Genomic DNA, 18,734 nt, shown 5'->3' with positions numbered 1-18,734 from the left:
GAAGATACAGAAATACAACTGTTTTTAGTATATTGTTGTAGTGTTCTGCAGCCTTGCTGAACTCGCTTATGGATTCTAGAATTTCTTTTCTAGATTGTCTTTTTTTTTTTTCCCTTGCCTGCTGGTTCTGGCTACAACCTCCAATTCAATGTAAAGTAGAAGTGGTGAGAACAGAAGAGCTTGCCTTGGTCCTGTGATCTTAGGAGAAAAGCGTTCAGTCTTCCACCTTTAAGTTTATAGGTTTATTTGTTTGTTTTTAGTAGATATGCTTTACCAAGTAAAGAATGTTCCTTTCCGTTCCTGGTTTGCCGATAGATTATACCAAGGATAGGTATTGGATTTTGTCAAATGCTTTTCCTATGTCTTCTGAGATGAGCACCTGACTTTTCTCTTTAGTTGTTACTATGTGAATTATATTGATTTTTCTAGTGTTAAATTAACTCTGTATTCCTGGAATAAACCCCATTTTCTCATATGTTAACTTTTTACATTTATTATTTGTTAAACTTTTTTTAATTTTTAATTTTTGCACATATGTTCCCAAAAGGTTTGGTCTTTAGTTTTCTTTCCTTGTACAGTAAGTCCTCACTTGTCATCAATAGGTTTTTGGAAACTCTAACTATAAGCCAAACAACATATAACAAAACCAATTTTACCATAGGCAATTAATATAAACAAGAGTTAAGTTCTTATAGCAAGTTTTTGTTCTAATACCACCAGACTTCTAAATAAAGACCCCAAATACTTCTAGTATTAAACATTGAGATACATGTGAGCTATACGTATATTTAAGAAAGATGAACACAAACAAATCAGATAATAATTTTCCAAGAGGCTGATTCCAGTTCAGGTTTGTGAGTGGGTGGAACCTGTCCTGGCAGCTCAGGATGCAAGGCGGGAACCCACCTTGGACAGGACACACTTCCATGGTCGGGTGCACTCACACACACACCCACACTCATTGAAACCAAAATAATTTAGACCTGGCACTTCACCTCATGAGCACATCTCTGGGATGTGGGAGGGAACCCGAGTACCCAGAGAAAACTCATGCAGTCATGGGAAGAACTTGCAGATTACACCCAGACAGTGGCCCTGGCCGCAATGGATTTTTTTTCTCCTCGACATTATAACAAAATGACATTGAACAAAATGATGTTATTCGAGGACTTGCTGTATATCTTTGTCTGGTTTTGGTATTGGAGTGATCCTGGTCTCACAGGATAAAGGAGGAAGCATTCTCTCTTCAATTTCCTGGAAGTGTTTGTGTAGAATTAGTATTGTTTTTTTTTTTTTTTTTCTTAGATGTTTGTAGAATTCAGCACTGAGACTATATGGGCTTGGTGCCTTGTTTGTGGGAAGATTTTTACCTGCAAATTCTATTTCTCTAATAAATGCAAGCTTATTCAGAATATCTACTTTTTATTGATCTTTGTTAGTTTGTGTTTTTCAGGGACTTGTCAATAATTTAAATTATTGAATTTATTGATATAAAGTTGTTCATAATGTCCACTTATTATACTTTCTAATATCTATAGATCATAGTGATATCACTTATTGCATACCTGATATTGGTAATTTAGTTTATGTCTCCTTTTTTCCTGATAATACTGGTTAGAGATTTATCAGTTTTATTGACCTTCTCAAAGAACCAGCTTTTGGTTTCATAATTTTTTTTCCTATTTTTTGTTTTCTGTTTAACTGATTTTTAATTTTTTTATTCTATTTCTTCCGTTTGCTTTGGGTTTCATTTACTCTTCTTTTTATAGTTTCTTAAGTTTGAAAATGCTGCAGTTACTAATTTGAGACCTTTCTCTTTTTTTTAAATATAGGCATTTAATGTTTTAAATTGTCCTCTAAGTCTGCTTTAGCATTGCCTGTGAATTTGTAATATATTGTGTTTTTCTTTTCATTCAATTTAAAATACTTTTTAATGTCCCTTTAGATTTTTTTCTTCGACTCATGGATTATTTAGAGATGTCCTTTTTTTAGTTCTTTGGGAATTTTCCAAATAGCATTCTATTATTGATTTCTAATTTAATTTCATTATGATCAGAGAACATATTTATATGACTTGAATCCTTTTATAAATATTACCCTTTAGCAGGGTAAATTTCCTTGATTTGAAATCGACTCCGTCTGATATCAGTAGAACCATTCCAGCTTTCGTCGATTAATGTTTGCGTGATAGATCTTCTTCCACCCTTTTATTTTGTGCATTTAAATTTAAAATGGGCTTCTTGAAAGCAACATGTGATTTGGTCTTGTTTTCCCTCATCTGACAATCTGTCTTTTAATTGGGATATTTAGACGACTTAGATATAATTTGATTGCTGACTTGGTTGGGTTTAAATTGGCCACTTTATTTGTTTTTCCTATATCCAGTCTGTTTTTCATTACTCTTTTCTGTCTACTTTTGGATTGAGTATTCTTTTTGGATCCTTTTTTTTTTATCTCCTGCTTACTTAATAACTTTATTTCTTTATTATTTTAGTCATTACTTTAGCACTTGCAGTATACACCTTTAACTTATCACAATCTACCTTCGAGTGATGTTATACTAATTAATATATAGAATAAGAATCCTAAAACTGCACGTGGCTGTTTCTTTCCTCCTGGGCTTTGTGCTGCTGTTGTTACATGTTTTACTTCTGTGTTCGTTATAAACTCTATCATCCGTGGTTATTATTTTTGCTTTAAATGGATTTTCTTTCGAAGAGATTTAAATAATAAGAAAACGTGTTTTATATGAACCTACACAGTTACCATTTATGATGCTTTTCATTCTTTCGTGTGTATCCAGGTTTCTATCTGGTATTACTTTGCCTCTCCCTGAATGCTTTCTTTTGACATGTCATACAGTGCAGGTCTGCTTGTGATGAATTCTTTTAGCTTTTGTATGTCTGAAAAAATATTTCACTTTGTTTTTCATTTATTTTCACTGCGCGTAAAATTCTAATTTGACAGGTTTTTTTTTTTTTTCCTTTCAGCATTTTAAAGATGAGGCTCCACTGTCTTCTGACTTGCATTGTTTCGGATGAGAAATCTGCTGTCATTTTTACCTTTAGTCTTCTGTATCTAATGTGTTTCCCACTCCTCTGGGGGAATTCACTTTGTATTCTGCTTTTTTATTTTATTTTATTTTTTAAAATCTCTTTTCCCCAAAAGGATTGGCTATAATATACTCAGACATGATTTTCTTTATATATACCTTACTTGGCGTGAACTAATTTTCTCGAATATAAAAATTTATGTCTTAAACCAAATTTTGGAAATTTGGAGCATTGTATCTTCAAATAATTTTTTGTGCCTCATTCTTTCTCTTCTGTCCTCCTGTCCTCTTCTTCTCAGACTTTAATTGCTATACATGGATAGATAGTTGATAGATAGATACATAGATAGCCAGCCTGCCTTATAGGTCCCAAGGTTCTAATTTTTTCAAATTTTTATTTCTCTCTGTTTTATAGACGGAGTAAGTCTGTATTGCCTTCAAGGTTACAGACTCTCTTCTCTTCTTTCCATTCTGTCCTTAAGCCCATTCAGGAGATTTTTAAATTTCAGATTTTATTTTTCATTTGGATCTATTTGTTTCTTATTCGTTATGAGCATATTTTGTTTATGCCGTGCATTTTTTTTTGTAATAAAATATGATGTGCATAGTTGTAATAGGGTTTTAAAATCCTTGTTTGTTAATTCCAACATCTGAGTCACCTTGGGATCAGTCTTTTTATTGCTTTTTAACTTTCTCTTAAGAAAGGGTATTTTTTTTGTTACTTCATATGTCTAGACATTTTGGATTGTAAACTAGATGTTGTGAACACTACATTGTAGAGACTCTGGATTCTGTTATTCTTGAAAAATGTTAACTTGTTGTTTCATCAGGCAGTTATCTTGAGTTAACTCTAATTTCAACCTCCATGTTTCTTGCAGTGGGAAGACGCTAAATTTCTTTTCATTTTGTTTAGCCTTATTTTTCTGCTTATAATCTTCCCCACACATGGCTAGCCACAGATTTGGGTAGAGTTTTTATACAAAATTTAGGTCTTGCCTCTCAGACTTGCTCCTTCTGTGATTTTACTGCTCACTTTAGAGCTGCTGCAGTTGCCCCAACCTGTCTTCTGGTTCTTCAAGCCCAAGTTTTAAGTGACTCATGTGTCAGTGACTGGTGAAAATTCCCCGAAAAACAGAACGTTCACCGACTGCCTTTCCCTTCTGTCAAGTGTAGACTCCCCTATAGTTTTGCCACTTCTGTGCTCCGCACCACCTTTCGGAAGTATTTTTGTTGGCCTTTTTGCTCATTTGTTTGTTTTTAAATCTAACGTGGGTAGTTGTTATCTGCAAGAGGTTTAGTCTGTTAGAAAGTATTCTGCCGTTGCCAGAAGGATAACCTTTCTCTTTCCCTAACTTTTAAAGTTTTATCCCTGGTTCTAGCTTACGTCTCCCTGGGCTTCGCCCCTTCAGGGAAGGCATTCCTGCCCTCCTCCGACCCCGGTCAGATCCAGTGTTGACGTCTTCTTTTCCTTGAGGGACTTGGGTTCTAGTCTCCTCATTCCCACTGGCCTCATCATCTCAGGACAGGCTTTATCCCTTCACACCTGACCTTCTGGCTCCGGGTTTCCCGCCTCCAAACTATCTTTAACACCTTTGCCCAAAACTTCCTTAAGCACCACATTCACAGTTTCTGCCTTGCTTCGAGAACTTCAGCAGCCCCCCAATGCCTGCGATGGTGGTCTCCACACTCAGAGATGGGGATAGATTAGGAGTTCCAGAAGCCAGCTGTCCTTCCGTTTCTTTCCACAACCTTTTCTCTATAGTTTTCTAGCTTCCTTGAAGGTGAGAGAGGCAGAATAAATGGAAGATTGTCAGCTCAGCTCCACTCTTAAGACTTTACTCTCAGTATGTAGTAGAAACATCTCAGAACTTCAGGGAAATGAAAAGCATGGTTTTCCTTCAGGTATATTGGCATTCTTTGGCTTGCAGCCTGAGCATCCACAGGTGTGCACAGGTGGGCTCAGCCCACTTCTGACCTCAGCCCCTCCCTTCCGCCTTCTGGCTTCACTATTTCCTCTATCTTGGCCCACCTTCCCTTTGAGCAGGAACCACGCTCATTCACATGTCTGGGTGAGTGCTTGTGAAGAACTCATTCTTTAAGTCTTAATTCCAACGCCTGTCTTTTTTTTTTTTTTTTTAACTTGAAGCTCTCCCAGCTGCCAGTGGCTGAAAGTCATCTCTCCCTATGCTGAGCCTTTATATTTGTGTTTTTGAATTACTTAGCATGATTTTATTACAAGTAACAGAGACTCCCTTTTTCTTGGAGTAGGGCAGAATATATTATAAGTGGACTTGGGTCTCTACCTTGCTGTTTCCCATTCTCTAAATCCTGATTCTGTGTTTCTGAGGAAGATAATCTGATTGGCCTGGCTTGGGTAGGTACATACACCTCCTCCAATCAGTCTAGGCCAAGAAGGCAAGGTCCTATGATTATAAACATGGCAGCTTCATGGTGGGGGGGGGAAGGGGGGGGATAGTGATTTGGGGTTGATCAAGGGAAAGATATGACCACAAGGTGGCAGTAGCACACGCAAGCTTTATTGGGCACTATGTAGGCAGGTTGGCGTGGGGCGGAGGCTGGGAGAAACCCCGCAGTGGAGGAGTCTGTTCGGAAACTGCATTGGAAGAATTGAGGGCAGGTGCTAAGGAAGTGAGGAGTGTAAGGGAGCTCCAGGGGAGAGGGCCATTGGAGAGGGGCTACCGGTGTCTAGGTGATGTCAATCAGCAGCATGTGGGGGAGTTTCTAGGTCAGCAAACTCCTCCAAAGGGCAGTGGCCAAGGGTCTTATAGCCACAAGGCTCTATCTTATCAATGGCTAACAGATGCTGGGTGTTGTTTCCCGGGGTATGCAAAGCAGGCTAGATCTCAATGGCTTAAAATCTGCTTGTTTGGGCTATTTTAAAAATAATTAGAGGTGTAAAAACTTGAGTTTGGTGCCAGCAGGCTTTTGAGCTCACAGTTCTCAGACTGCGGTGAAGAAATAAACAACCTAGGGGCCAGTATACAGGGCCCTCTTTGACTCATTTATGTAACGCCCCAACTTATCTCCGTTGATTTGGCCAGTGGGGAGGGGAGTCGAAAGGAGGAGGAGGCAGTTTCCAAAGAAAGCGGGGGCATCTGCACTTGCTCTTCGGCCCTCGCCCTGGTCACAGTCATCTAAGCATTATAGCTGTCAGTGCGCACACCACCTCCTGTAAGCTCCCGGGCATATTTATCTCTGTATTAGCTGAAGTACACTTTACCTTATTACACAGGGTAAATGCGAAATCATGTTTGTTGAATGAACAAATGAATGAACAAATGAATGGACGTACGGACGTATGAATGAACGCTTTCTTCCTCTCTGAAATGCCCGGCATCTCTCTGCAGTCTACTCACGCAAGGTCATCTCCCTTCTGCTGCTTTCCTGGGCCGATCTCTGTGTTTCTCTCTTCTGTGCGGCCTCTCTGTCACTCCTTGACACATGCCGTCTCATGCGCGCGTGTTTGTATTCCTACCGAGATTGTAAATTTCTGGAAGGCTTGCGATACGGCATCTCCTTCTTTCATCTTTTTCGTCATTAGAGTCGTGCCCTGCCTGCGGAATGGGGAGCGCTTCCCCATTTGGGTGGGTGCACGTAAGCTAAGGGACCTGGTTCTCAGGGGAGCAGGAAGAGCAGAGTCTGAGCACCGCAGTCATGCTTCCGGAAAGCTTTGGTTGGTGGCCAGGAAGACAACCAAATGTGGCTGACCCTAGAGAAGCCACACCAACAAGAGGTCAAGCGATGAAGTCAGTGCCCGGGAGAGCGTGGAGGGGGGCCGGTGAAGCTCCGTGGACAGGTCAAGGGCAGCAAGTCATAGCTGTGACTAAGACCGGGAACTGGTGGCCAGAGTGCTTTTCTGCAGGGTGTCTGCTCTGCAGAGCTCCTGGAAGTCTAGCACTCTGTGCCCAGCACAGAGCTCCACATGCGCTTGGAGGCCACTATGTTTCATTATTTTCCTGAGTCCTGGGTGGCATTTTAATCCCAGAAGTCCACTCTGTCACAGCAGAAGGACAAGTTATTGTGTGTAGAATACTCAGTGTGTGCTCATCTTTGAAATTTCATTTGCTTATTTATTTCTATACCTTAGAAGAGTGGAAGCTTCCGTTTCCTGTGTAAGGGCATAAAAGCTTTAAGCGACAGAGAGCACAGCTAGACGAGAAACGTTAGCCCTACCCCGTTTTTCTAAGTCCCCGAGGCATCGCGTGCACAGAGGGCCGTCTCTGTACGTGCAGTGTCTGCACACGGATCAAATGCCCTCTGTGTGGGGCGCCTCACAAACAATAGTACTGTGTACTCGCTTCTCCAAGATGCACAACTCGAGGATGAAATAAACTACTGTTCTGTAACGATTTGCATGCTTAATTTGGACGATTTGGACGCTGGGGTTTTTCTTTCACACTCTGCGGCATTTAAAAAACCCTGCAGCCATTTCACGTGGTGTGGCTGTTGACCGAGGCTCTGGGGCAGAGGAGGTGCACACCTGCTTCAGGGTCCCAGAGGCAGCCACGCCGTCACAATTATGGCCCCTGAAATGCCTCTGGGGTCCCAAGCGCTGCAGGAGTGAATGGTTCCCGCTGCAGCCACAACCCTCAGCGTTCATGGCTGGGCTGTCCGCAGACCGAGCCTTTGACCTTTCCTTCTGCGTATTATCTTACCAGTTACGCCCGCAATTGCTTGGCTTCTTCCAAAATGGTCTTCGCTGTCTTTGAAGTATTTCTGAAGAGGAAAACCAAAGACCTCTCTAAATGACAGCGTATGCCGTCAGTTGACAATGGTGACCGTATTTTTGGTGGGTGTAAACCTTGGAAGCAATTTCTTTTCTGCTCTCACCCCAAGCGGATTGTCGACGTAGAACTGGCCACTCAGGGTGACTGTTTTCGCCCTCTGTCTGCTGTTGACATGACAAACAGGTGGCGATCAATTTAAACTCTTGGACCCCTCTCCTTTGAAGGAGAGTGTGACGGAGAGATCCACGGGAAGCACTGAATAAAGCGAAGCTAGTAGAATGGCAAGATGCACAGATGGAGTGGAGACTAGAAAATTCCTCGAAAGCGCAAGCCGAATGTGTGATGAACTAAAATTAAATGTAGTTGTGCTAGGCAGTGTGGGTAGCGGAAAGAGGGCCGTCCTGCCGACGGCTCCGCTCCTAACAACGTACGTGACCTTGACCAACCTCTTTGGGCCTCAGTTTCTATGTTAATAAAGTCTGGTTGTAGGAGAAGACGTCCATTTCTAAGGTCTAAGACTCTCGCTCTAAGACTGTGTCATAAGGAACATTCCTTGGTAATTTAATTGCACTTAATTGAGGCAACGTTGCTGTTGTCTTGACGCGCGATTTGCACAGAGGTTGGCCCCAGGGAGGAGGTGAGGACAGCCTTGAGCTTATACGGGCAGACACTAAGGTCTCAAGTCTAATCGATGCTGAGGCCAAAGGCCATTCCATTTGCAATAACGGGCTCCCTGTGAGACCTGCAGCCGCAAAGCTGGGGGAGGAGCGGAATGGGGCTCCATTGTTCCAGCCAGCTCTGGCCCCCAGGCGTCGGGACTGGAGAGCGTGGTTCCCCAGCAACGGGACAGCTCCCCGTTCTCCATGCTGCTCTTCCTCGCTCACCACTTCCCTCTTATTCTAGCATCTTCTCTTCTGTCTGGCCTGTCTCGTTATTATCTTCCATTATCATCAGTCCCTGGTTCTCCAGCGACCCTTCCACATTAGCCACACACATTCCGGAAGAAGAAGCAAAGATAGAGCAATGTCCCCTTCCTTCTAGTTCATCTGGAAACTTCTCTTAATTGTAGGAGAGGGATGTGTGTGTGTGTGTGTGTGTGTGTGTGTGTGAGTAAGAGAAAAAGAAAAAGAGACTGTTACAAGTGGTGCCATGGTGAATAGGGTTTTGACATTTAAAAAACTCCAAACTCAAAAACAGTCGTATTGGAAACAGCATTGGACCCGGTGGAAGCTGCATTTGGGGCGTGGTTCTGGGAAGCCGTGGCTGCCTCGTTTGTTTCTCACATTTCAGTCTTAACACTCGACAAGACGCCGCCCGACAGCCCTTGTTCGGTCCTGCAGGGGATCAGAACACACCATCCCAATGCGTGCCACGTCGGCGTATTGATTATCCGAGCTGAAGGCTTTCGAGAAACGGCAGGTGCAGGAAGGGCTCTCTGCCCTCCCGCTCTCTACCTAAAAGCGGGCCGTACGTGTGCTGTGAGAAAGCCGATCAGCCTATAGCAGGAGGAGAACATCCCTATCGCTGGGGACGGGGGCTGGAAGCGTTAAGAGTCCGTACAAGGAAACCCCACTGGGGTAGCCCTTATCTTCCGTCAGTTTCTCCCATATATTTTCTAGTCACTTTTCTACAACCCAACCTACCCCCCCCCGCCCTTTTTTTTTGGTTTTGTCACATCTCTACAATTTATCACTCTTTGTTAAAATGGTATACAAACCCCCGCTGGTCTAACCACTCTTGGGAGATTTTCAGTTCTTTCTCCGAAGCTCCCTGTACCATATAAAAATATCGATATCAAATAAAATTTGTATATTGTTTTCCTCCTGTTAAACTGTCTTTTGTCAGTTCAATTCACAGGCCCCAGGGATGGAGCGTATGAGGGTGGAAGAAAAGCCTTCTCCTCGAGTCCCCGGCAGCTGGCCATGCCCCTCCCCTCTCTGTCCTGGAGGGGTGCAGATACAATTGTGTGCTCTGAGTGGCAGGCAAATGACCGAAAATGGGTGCGTCATTCTGAGAATGCAGCATTGTGTCCTTTTTTTCCTCCAGAGAGTCTGTACTGTTCATGTCTGAACTGCAAAACCTCATTAAGTCTGGGTCAGTTTATCAGTTCATTGTCTCTGGGGGTGACCTCTAAACTTCAGTGGGAGCTGGGCTCTGAGGGAATATGAGTTATAATCTGAAACATGAACCCAGGAGGGCTTCCAAAAACCCTGCACCCTCCCTGGGAGTGGGGGCGCTTTGAATGGGAGTTGAGGAACTCTCTGGATACTAATAATTTACCCCCAGGCCTGCTTTGGCCAACTCTGCACCTTTGGGATGGAATGGGAGCAGAAATAGCTTTTGGGACAAGGCAGAAGGTGAACTTGGTCACTTACTACAATCTGCAAATTCAGAGCTGCAGTCGCCCAACTCCAGCAATACCCTGCCATTCTGAATGTGATGGTGACTGTGATCACGGATTTTCTGAGAGTTAAGGCGAAGCTCCCCACACTCTCGCTGGTCTCCTGCATGCTTGGAGGTAGGCATTGGTGAGATGCACGGCCGGGTCAGAGGGCAGCGTGGGTCCTGGACTTCCACTGGCCACACATCCATCTCTGCTTAGTTCTAGCTGCCTTCAGTGCACATGCTGGACTAACTCCCGGGAAGAGTTGATTTTCTCTGGTTTTATGGATGTCATGAGATGTATTTGGGATTCCTGTCCTAGGTCTTAGAGCTGAAACCATTCTCAAACCAGATCCCAGATTCTCTTTACAAAGAGGAGCAGAGTACAAATAAAGTATTGGGAGTTGGGAGGCGTGGGCTCGAATCCCAGTGTTAGCACCAGAGGCCAGTGAGACCCTGCTCAAGTCACTTCTCTGGGCCTCCGGGTCTTAACATGCAAAGCGAGGAATTCCCCATCTTGCTCTCCAGCTTCTCTCTGATCATCCCCGTTTGGTGTAGGAGTACGAGGTCCCTCTTCTGGGGAGGTTTGCCTGCCAAGTTTGATCCGCCTCTTGTCTTTGTGGGTCCTGGGAGGGGGGCGGAGGAGGAATCCGGGCTGAGCGGTGAATGAGAGCTGGAAACGTGGGGAATGCCTTTGCCTAGGAAGCCCGTGCTTGCATGACGAGATAAAAATAGCTCCCACAATCTGTAACAGCCAATCCCTTTGAAATCTCAAAGAAGTACCTTTTTTTTAGATTGAAAAATAGCGTTCGTATTAGATGTAAGCAGATCACTGAAGTCCTTGAAGATGACCATTGGCACTTTAAACATTTCATTAAAAATTAAACTCTTTCTTCTGCCCATTATGTACCGTACACTGGAATAGATGTGGCAGTGAGCAAAACAAACAAACAAACAAACAAACAAACAAACAAAACCCCTCGACCTCTTGGGACTGATAGCCTAGTGGGGAGAAGGACAATGGGCACAATAAACAGTGTGTATGACTGGCACCTAGAGAAGGACGGAGCAGGGAAGGACCCGTAGGAGGTGTGCAGCCGGGGGCTGTGACCGTACGCAACCCGGATGATGGCGAGAGGAGGTTTTCCCTACTGAAGGAGGTGAGGGGCATCGGCAGGTAGATATCCAGAGGGAGGATTGTGCGGGTAGAGGGGACAGCAAGTGCGAGGGGCTGAAGGGAGTCTGTTCTGGTCCGGGAGCTGCAAGGCGGCCAGGGCGGGTGGAGCAGCGGGCGGGAGGGAGGGGGAGATGGCGCAGAGCCCTACTGGTGAGTGGAAGTCAGAGGACGCGAACGCCAGCGGAGGGTTCCGAGGCACGCGATGTGACATATACAACTGACCCTCGAACAATGTGAGTGTTAGGGGCACCGACTCCCCCTCACGGTCAACAACCCAAGTGCGATTTTTTGACTTCCCCGAAACGTAACTACTAACACTAGCCTGCTCTCCACCAGAAGCCTTACTGACGACATGAACAATGAACACATATTTTGTATGTTACGTGTATTATTTTCTGTATTCTTACACTAAAGTGAGCTAGAGAAAAATGTTGCGATGAAAATCACAAGGAAGAGAAAATAACATTTATTGCATTTATTGAAAAAAATCCACTTGTAAGTGGGCCCACACCATTCAAACCCATGTCGTTCGAGGGTCAGCTACCCTTTAAAAGGGCCAATCGATAGCAGTTGTTCTATTTTTTGCCACGTATCCGCTCACGCACGGGAGTCTGCCCAGGGCGTCTCCACTAGGTTGTCTCTCTTTCCTCTTTGCAGAATGTTACAAAGGTACAAAGTCTATACTGTGATGGGAAGAGCGGCGGTACACTTTGAGCAGACACGGCGGCTAATCTACAGACCAAAGTTCCCATCACTTGTTGCCGGGTCCCTCATGGGCCTAGTGCTGCAGGAAGGCCGGTCACCTTCGAGGGCACGTGGGAATGTTGCTTCTTGTGACGAGCATCCCTTTCGCATTGCGCGGGCCCGCCCGCGCTAGCATCAGGCGTCAGGTCCCGGGCCTGCCCTCCTGAGACAGGGCACACAGCTTGGTGCCCTGGGTCTGCAGCCTGGAGTCCGGATCACCTGATTTTGGCTCGACAATGATTAACTTCTGAGGAACTTCAGGCAAATCACTTCACATGCCTGGATATCAGGCTGCTTTTTGGATAAAAATCTAGTTATAACCATTTCTACTTCACAGGCAGGTTATTGAGGCTTCATTATCCAAATGCTTTTGAGAGCTGTTCTTAAATGTGTGATTTCCAGGCTGTAGTCACTACATACTAGCATATCTTTCTTTTTAACGAGCGTGAAATCCTCTCCCCACTTTTGTTCATTTAATGACCGCAGCATTGACAGCAGATAGTGGCAAATGCCTTTTAACGTTACTTACAGATTATTGCAGGTTAAGAAACAAACTGGGCATTGACCTTTCTTGGCCGTTTCTGAATTAGTCACACTTCCCGTTATTTGTGTATGTCAGCAGAATGACCTAAATAAAGTTAGAGTTGATCTCTTTCAGAATACATTTTGGATTTCTCCTTACAATAAAGTTAAGGCAAGCTGATGTATGGCTTGCAATCAAATAGAAAGACCTTTTCAGCCAAGCCCTTTCTCAACTAGGGAGTCTTTATTGAACATTGGTTTCTGGATGCGGTCAAATTCTCAGGTTTCTCAAGTGTGTCCTGGCTTGCTAAGGACTGTAGGAGAAAGCAGTCCTCATTTGTCACTGCCGTTTTCCATTGGTGGGGCCACTCGATCGTGGCGATTGCCCTGCGTCTTACCTTACCACCGTAGAGTGGTAGATGAGCCCAACGCTAGCCGGGGTGGGGTCTTTTTCAGATCTTTGCTGTTGCGCCCTCTGAGCTCACTTGACCAACTACTTAATTAGCTGCTATCCTTGCCGTGTGAAGCAGGGAGGTTCAGGGACAGTTTTTCACTCCTTGTGTGGTTTTAGACAACCTTCCAGTTAAAGCAAGCGAGCACACAACGCAGCGTTAACCACTAGCACCCAAACGCCCTTGGTCACGCCTGCGTCTCATCAGGTTTAGGCCGCAGAGATAAGAGTGGACCAGGACAACTCAGCCAGGCAGGAACCGCATCGGTGGCTAAGTCGCAGGTCGCACGTCTTTTCCGGCCCTTTGCTGTTCCATCTGATACAGTTTCACTGCCCGGATGAAAATTGTCCTGGACCTCCAGGATGCATAAAGGCTTGTTGAAGAAGAAAGGGCTTCGTGACAAGTTCCTGCCCGGTTCGGAAGCTCCTGGTGTGAGCGGGGACTGGATCCAGGAGCTCTGGATGCCAGGTCTCGAGAACTGCTCGTTGGGTCCGGTGGGCCGTGGCTGCCGCTGGAGAGCATTTGGTCTAGTAACATCGTGATGTGTCATCTTACAGAAGGTTTATGCCACGGAGAAGGTCGCTCCCGAGCCGTGCGAAGCCGCTCCTCAGGGGTATCCCCCAGACCTGGGACTTCGATTGGGGTTAAGGTCTTGGGGTGGTGGAGGAGTGGGATGGAGACCCTGGGACTGGACCAGGTTGCATAGACGCTCCGGCGCTTCCCACACAGCGCTGTGGCTCTTCGTCCTGTCCTCTCTAGTGCCGCTGGGAAGAACACCAGTCTTCATAAAATGGGCCAGATTGAGGGATTAAGCTATTGCGAATTGCTGCCAGGACGGATCCAGGAGAAATGCTATTGTTTTGTTCTCTCAGCTCATCAACAAGTTGGGGAAAGTTTGCTCACTTCCGTCACAGGCTTTGCCACCCGCTCCCCATTTCCAAATGCATAGGAATCAAAACATTCATTGTTTGGACCACCTCGTGGCATGGTAGCCATCCTGCAAACACGTGGCTTGCATTTTCGACACGTGGTTTGGGAAGTAAGCTAGCATAATGCCACAGATTTCAGTCTTTTGTGGATTGGTGTCCCCCGAATGCACATGAGTGGATTAGCAATGCACATGACCGCTTGGCTTGTATATTCCCTGACTGAATGACCCAGTTAGAGGCCTGGCCCAGGGACAGGATGAGCCATGCTAGCTGGGTACTGTCAGGGAACCCTCCCAGCTGGGGGACAGGGGCTCCTGCCATCCTCGCCAGGGGTGCAGACGAGTGTGAGAGCAAAGGAGAGTCCCTGCTGTTGGCTCGGCCTTGGGTCATTTCCTTTCTGGCTATGTAGATAAATAGAAAGAAGCACAGAGAAAATCTTGGGCTCGATATTAGACCCTATTTCACTGTATCTCATGTGTCTTTTGGAAGTAGCCATTGTGAGTGGTCTTCTGGTTTCTCATGCAATTGTTAACCAAAGTTGAAAAATACAGAAGCTCCTTGATGCGTTAATATGCCCAGTGAGGTGAAAATCACAGTTGTGCCCTCATCAGGGACCAAGCAGAGCTTCAGAGTGGTCGTGGCCTAGTGAAAATCGCACACTCGCACCTAGCCAGGCTGCAGCAGGGCGCCAGGCCCCGATTCCGTCTGTCCCACTATTGTCTCTCAGATGGTGAAGTGGCTTGATCTATAAAACGTGTGGTTGCTATGAATTACTGTTGTTGGTAAGGAGAATTGGAAACACTCTCATTTCTAGATTACCTTTCAAATATTCAAATTCATTCACCAGTAGCATATGGCAAGAACTTTTATTTTTTCACTCAGATGTCTTCCAATGTGCTTTATTGAATTCCAAATCCACATCAGGTTCGAATTTCGAAAATGCCAACTGTATACGAAGGGAACGTGAGAAAGGAAGAAAACTTTCATAAATTTTTCAATAATAATGGTGATTTATTTTTCTGCATTTATGTAAACCAGCTGTATGGATTTTTTTTTTTTTTTCCATTTTGGTTCATTTGCATCTTGATAATACTGAGGGAACAATGTTGCCGGTGTATTCTTAGCTAATTTTCTGCAAGGTAGTAGCACATGTCGGACATTAAACGGAAGTGGGTCACGGTGGTCTCGTTCTGTCACCTCTGCTGGTTAGGAACATGGCGTAACTTTGGGTGGATGGAGGAGTCTTTGCTGTCCTCAGATGTCTGTGTTTTCTGTGTCCTCTCAGCCAGCCCAAAATTTGGTCCAATAGTTATCTGACTCATATTTTCTTCTTACGTGGGTTGAGTTTTGTTTGTAGGTGCTATTTAGGCTTTCGTCTCCTACCAGGTGAGAGTCCTTAAGCACTTAAGAACTAATAAAGGAGGGCTTTTATCAGCTAGATTTTCCTCAGTTGCAGAGAAAATTAGTCCCAACGTGTGTTTTCACATGACCTCGGTAAGAGGCTCTATCAGTGAAAAGAATGTTTTCCCAGAAATCAGAAAAACCACCCAACAGAGGGAACCCAGCGATGGGGCTCTAAGAGCTTCATAAGCTTGGGGGTGCCCACTTGTGGAGACCTTTTCCGCCTACTCTCAAGCATATGAAAATGCTCCATGCTCCACTTGAAATATAATTTATACATTGTACATCTCCAAATCTGTTACCATTAATTGTAAAGTATAACATTATTTTATGTACCACTAAGGAAAAATGCTACCTAATATTGTAATTAGATGCACTCATTTCAGAGGAAAATGTGCATTTTAGAATTGGTGATATACAGTTTAATTTTGAGTTGAGTCATTGAGATAATGCTAAATTTTGTGTATGTTATTTTGCAGATCTCAACATTTTGCCCCATTTGCTTCATTTTTTTTTTTTTTTTTTTTTTTATATAACACTGGAGATGCAGTTGCTGTCCCCTGTATATCCTCAACCCCAAGGCTCATCCTCCTTGTATCCCCATGTAGCGGCCATCTTGAATTTGGTATTTATCATTCCAATGCTTGTTTGTGAACTTTTAGGATATATCTCTATATCTGTAAATATATTTAGTATTTTTTAAACACTGCAGTTGTCCACCAGAATCTGTTCTCTGCTTTTTTCCTTTTAATAGTAGAACCCTGGAGCTTTAGCTGGACACTATCTGCCCCATTTGCTAAGTGACTAAGTTCCGGCTGATGGATGAGCGTGGTTGGGTAGATTTTACCTTCAGAACAAAAGAGTAAGCCCTTCATGTTCTCTTTCTTCTTGTTTCTGATTATGACAGGAACAGGGTGGTAGTGAGCTACTGAAAACCATACAAATGTGGGAAACACACTAAGACAGCGGTCCCCAACCTTTTTGGCAGCAGGGACCGGTGCTCCTATGAGAATCTAATGCCCGATGACCTGAGGTGGAGCTGAGGCTGTGATGCTAGCGCTGGGGAGCGGCTGCAGATACAGATGAAGCTTCGCCAGCTCACCCTCCCACTCACCTCCTGCTGTGTGGCCTGGTTCCTAACAGGCCACAGACTGATACCAGCAGCACAGCAGGAGAGGAAAACCCTGGGTCTCTGCCTTCAGGGCACCAGCTGCCCCACCCCCAGACTCCCTACCATCTTGGGCTGTTTTGTGAGAAGTAAACAACCAACCATATTTTTACTTAAGTCGGTTATTTGATCTCTTTTAAAACAGACCCAAAAATGTTCTAATAGAACTAGTTTATTCTGATTATGTACATTACTAGTGACTTATGGTAGTAAAAACTTCCCTTTTATTAAGTAGGGAGCATTGGGTAAAACACATTAATGCAATTCACCGTATCCTCAGATTAAAAAGCAAAACAGTTTTTTTACAACTTTCCCAATGGTTTGTGTCCAGTCCTGGAGTGAACATAACTCCTTTGAGGGCACATGAATTGAGTGCATTGATTATCTTCCATATAGAAATAGAGGAAGTTCATACACACTGAGGACAGCCAGCTGCTCTGTCCCCAGCCAGAGACATTTAAAGCAAATCTCCCAGTGATGGTTTCAGAACGAAAAGTTTTCATTCCCAGGAGAATTTTCTTCCTAAGCCCTGACCGAGTGTCCGAGTGTCCGTGTGTGCATCACAGGAGTGAAGCCTTCCTGGTTAATGGACAACTGGTCCCTAACTCCGCATAACTGCATGCGCTGCTGCTGCAGGAAGAAAAAGACCCTCACTCTGCTGGCCGGCATTTTCCAGCATTTTGGCAGCTCCAGGCCAGGGCACCATGCTGGGTGGAATGCTTGCTTTCCACAGAGTGGTTAAGTGGCTTAGGGACTCCCAGAGGGACAGTGTCTGTGTCAGAGCCTCAGGTTGATAATTGGGGAGGGCGGGAGTGTACAGGGACCGTCTCCAATCCTTTCCTGTCTCACTTTGCAGCCCCGATGCTGTCTGATAGGAGCATGCCACTAGCTCGTCCCTAATCTCACAGGTCAACTTGGTTTCTGTCCTTAACCGCAGGTCTGGTCTTCGCTTTCCCTCCCAAAAGGCACTTGGAACAATGCTGCGTGGCACTTGGCCTCTCCTTTTGAATGGGGCTGGTGCCATTAGTTGTGATCCTGCCGGATAGACCTTGACCTTGGGCTTTTCCCCCCTTGCATTAAGAATCGGGTTGTCAGGTGACTAATTCTCAGACTTCTGCAGTCTATGCATCGCTTTGATGGCAAAAATCATGGATGCCTCTTAGTGCCATCCGTGTCGACATACAACACACAAACATTCAGAGCACACGGCAGGGCCTCCTGGGATGACTGGGAACGTGAGCACTGCTTCGGGTGAGACTCAGCAAGCTGCGCTTCGTTCCGTAGTGCCCGTCAATGAAGTTCACAGGGGAAAAGACACAGAGCCGGGCCATGCAAAATTCCTTCCCTTCAGTGGAGGCTGGAAACTCAACTGTGCCGAGTTTATACAATAAGAAGAAAAAGGTCTGGGTAGCCTCTGAAAGGCAGTTCGTGCGTTCCAGTCTGACTGAACTTCAAATTCCCTTGGACAGTTTTTGCATCCTAAAAAAAGAAAAAAAGAAAATTAGAAGTAAACATCTCTTTAAAACTAGCCACCCGTATCAATTTGCCTAATAATCAGCTCACCAGAAGTTCAATTCCATTTTGAGCGTTTTTGCACTCATTGCCTTTATCACAAAAAAAATTGTTGAATTTAAAAATTAAAATTAAACAAAAACTTAAGTTTAAAAATAAGCTGGGTGTGCCTTAAAAGACTCGATTTATAAAGCTTCTAATGCCAAAGGGATGTCAAAAAAAAAAAAAAAAAAGAAAAGAAAAGAAGAAGAAGCAAAGGCCATTCCCTTGTAAAAACACTCAAAAAGGTTTTAAATTATAGGCAAATTGCTCGTTAGGTGACTGGCTTTAGGCCAATTGACCCAGAGTCAGTGGCATCCAAAAGTCGACACTTGTGCTCAGGAACACTTGCTCAGGTCTGTATTCATCTTATTTTAGACCAAATTCTAATCGACTCTCTTATTTGGTTTCCCAGCCCCTGGCGTATTAGATGTGAATCCAGTTGGAGGGAACAGCCAGAGCCAGCCACCTTGTGGGGCAGGAAGGCCAGCCGATCCCCGGACAGCAGGGAGGGCCAGCCGGGGGCCAGAGAAAATTACAATGTAAACAAAAGGCTTAGAAAATCATCGTAGCATGGGGCCTGTCCCTGTGTGGGTGACCTTCTTTCT

At 44.7% G+C, this 18,734-nt stretch overlaps 2 protein-coding genes across 4 annotated transcripts in view; both read left to right on the top strand.

Moving 5' to 3' along the window:
• Window positions 1-5,496, top strand: part of EFCAB11 (EF-hand calcium binding domain 11) — a 302,187-nt gene extending 296,691 nt beyond the window's left edge. Inside the window, exon 6 of the mRNA XM_036238447.1 lies at window positions 2,991-5,496. Coding sequence (XP_036094340.1) covers window positions 2,991-3,180 — 190 coding nt within the window. The 3' untranslated portion in view covers window positions 3,181-5,496. The remainder of the gene's footprint in view (window positions 1-2,990) is intronic.
• Window positions 1-18,734, top strand: part of FOXN3 (forkhead box N3) — a 349,057-nt gene that overhangs the window by 59,880 nt on the left and 270,443 nt on the right. The window lies entirely within an intron of this gene.

This window comes from Rousettus aegyptiacus, unplaced genomic scaffold (genome assembly GCF_014176215.1).
Source record: "Rousettus aegyptiacus isolate mRouAeg1 unplaced genomic scaffold, mRouAeg1.p scaffold_m13_p_3, whole genome shotgun sequence".
In the NCBI taxonomy this organism is placed as follows: Eukaryota; Metazoa; Chordata; class Mammalia; order Chiroptera; family Pteropodidae; genus Rousettus; species Rousettus aegyptiacus.
Note: the sequence above shows the minus strand (reverse complement) of the source record. Positions and strands in the feature narration are given on the sequence as shown.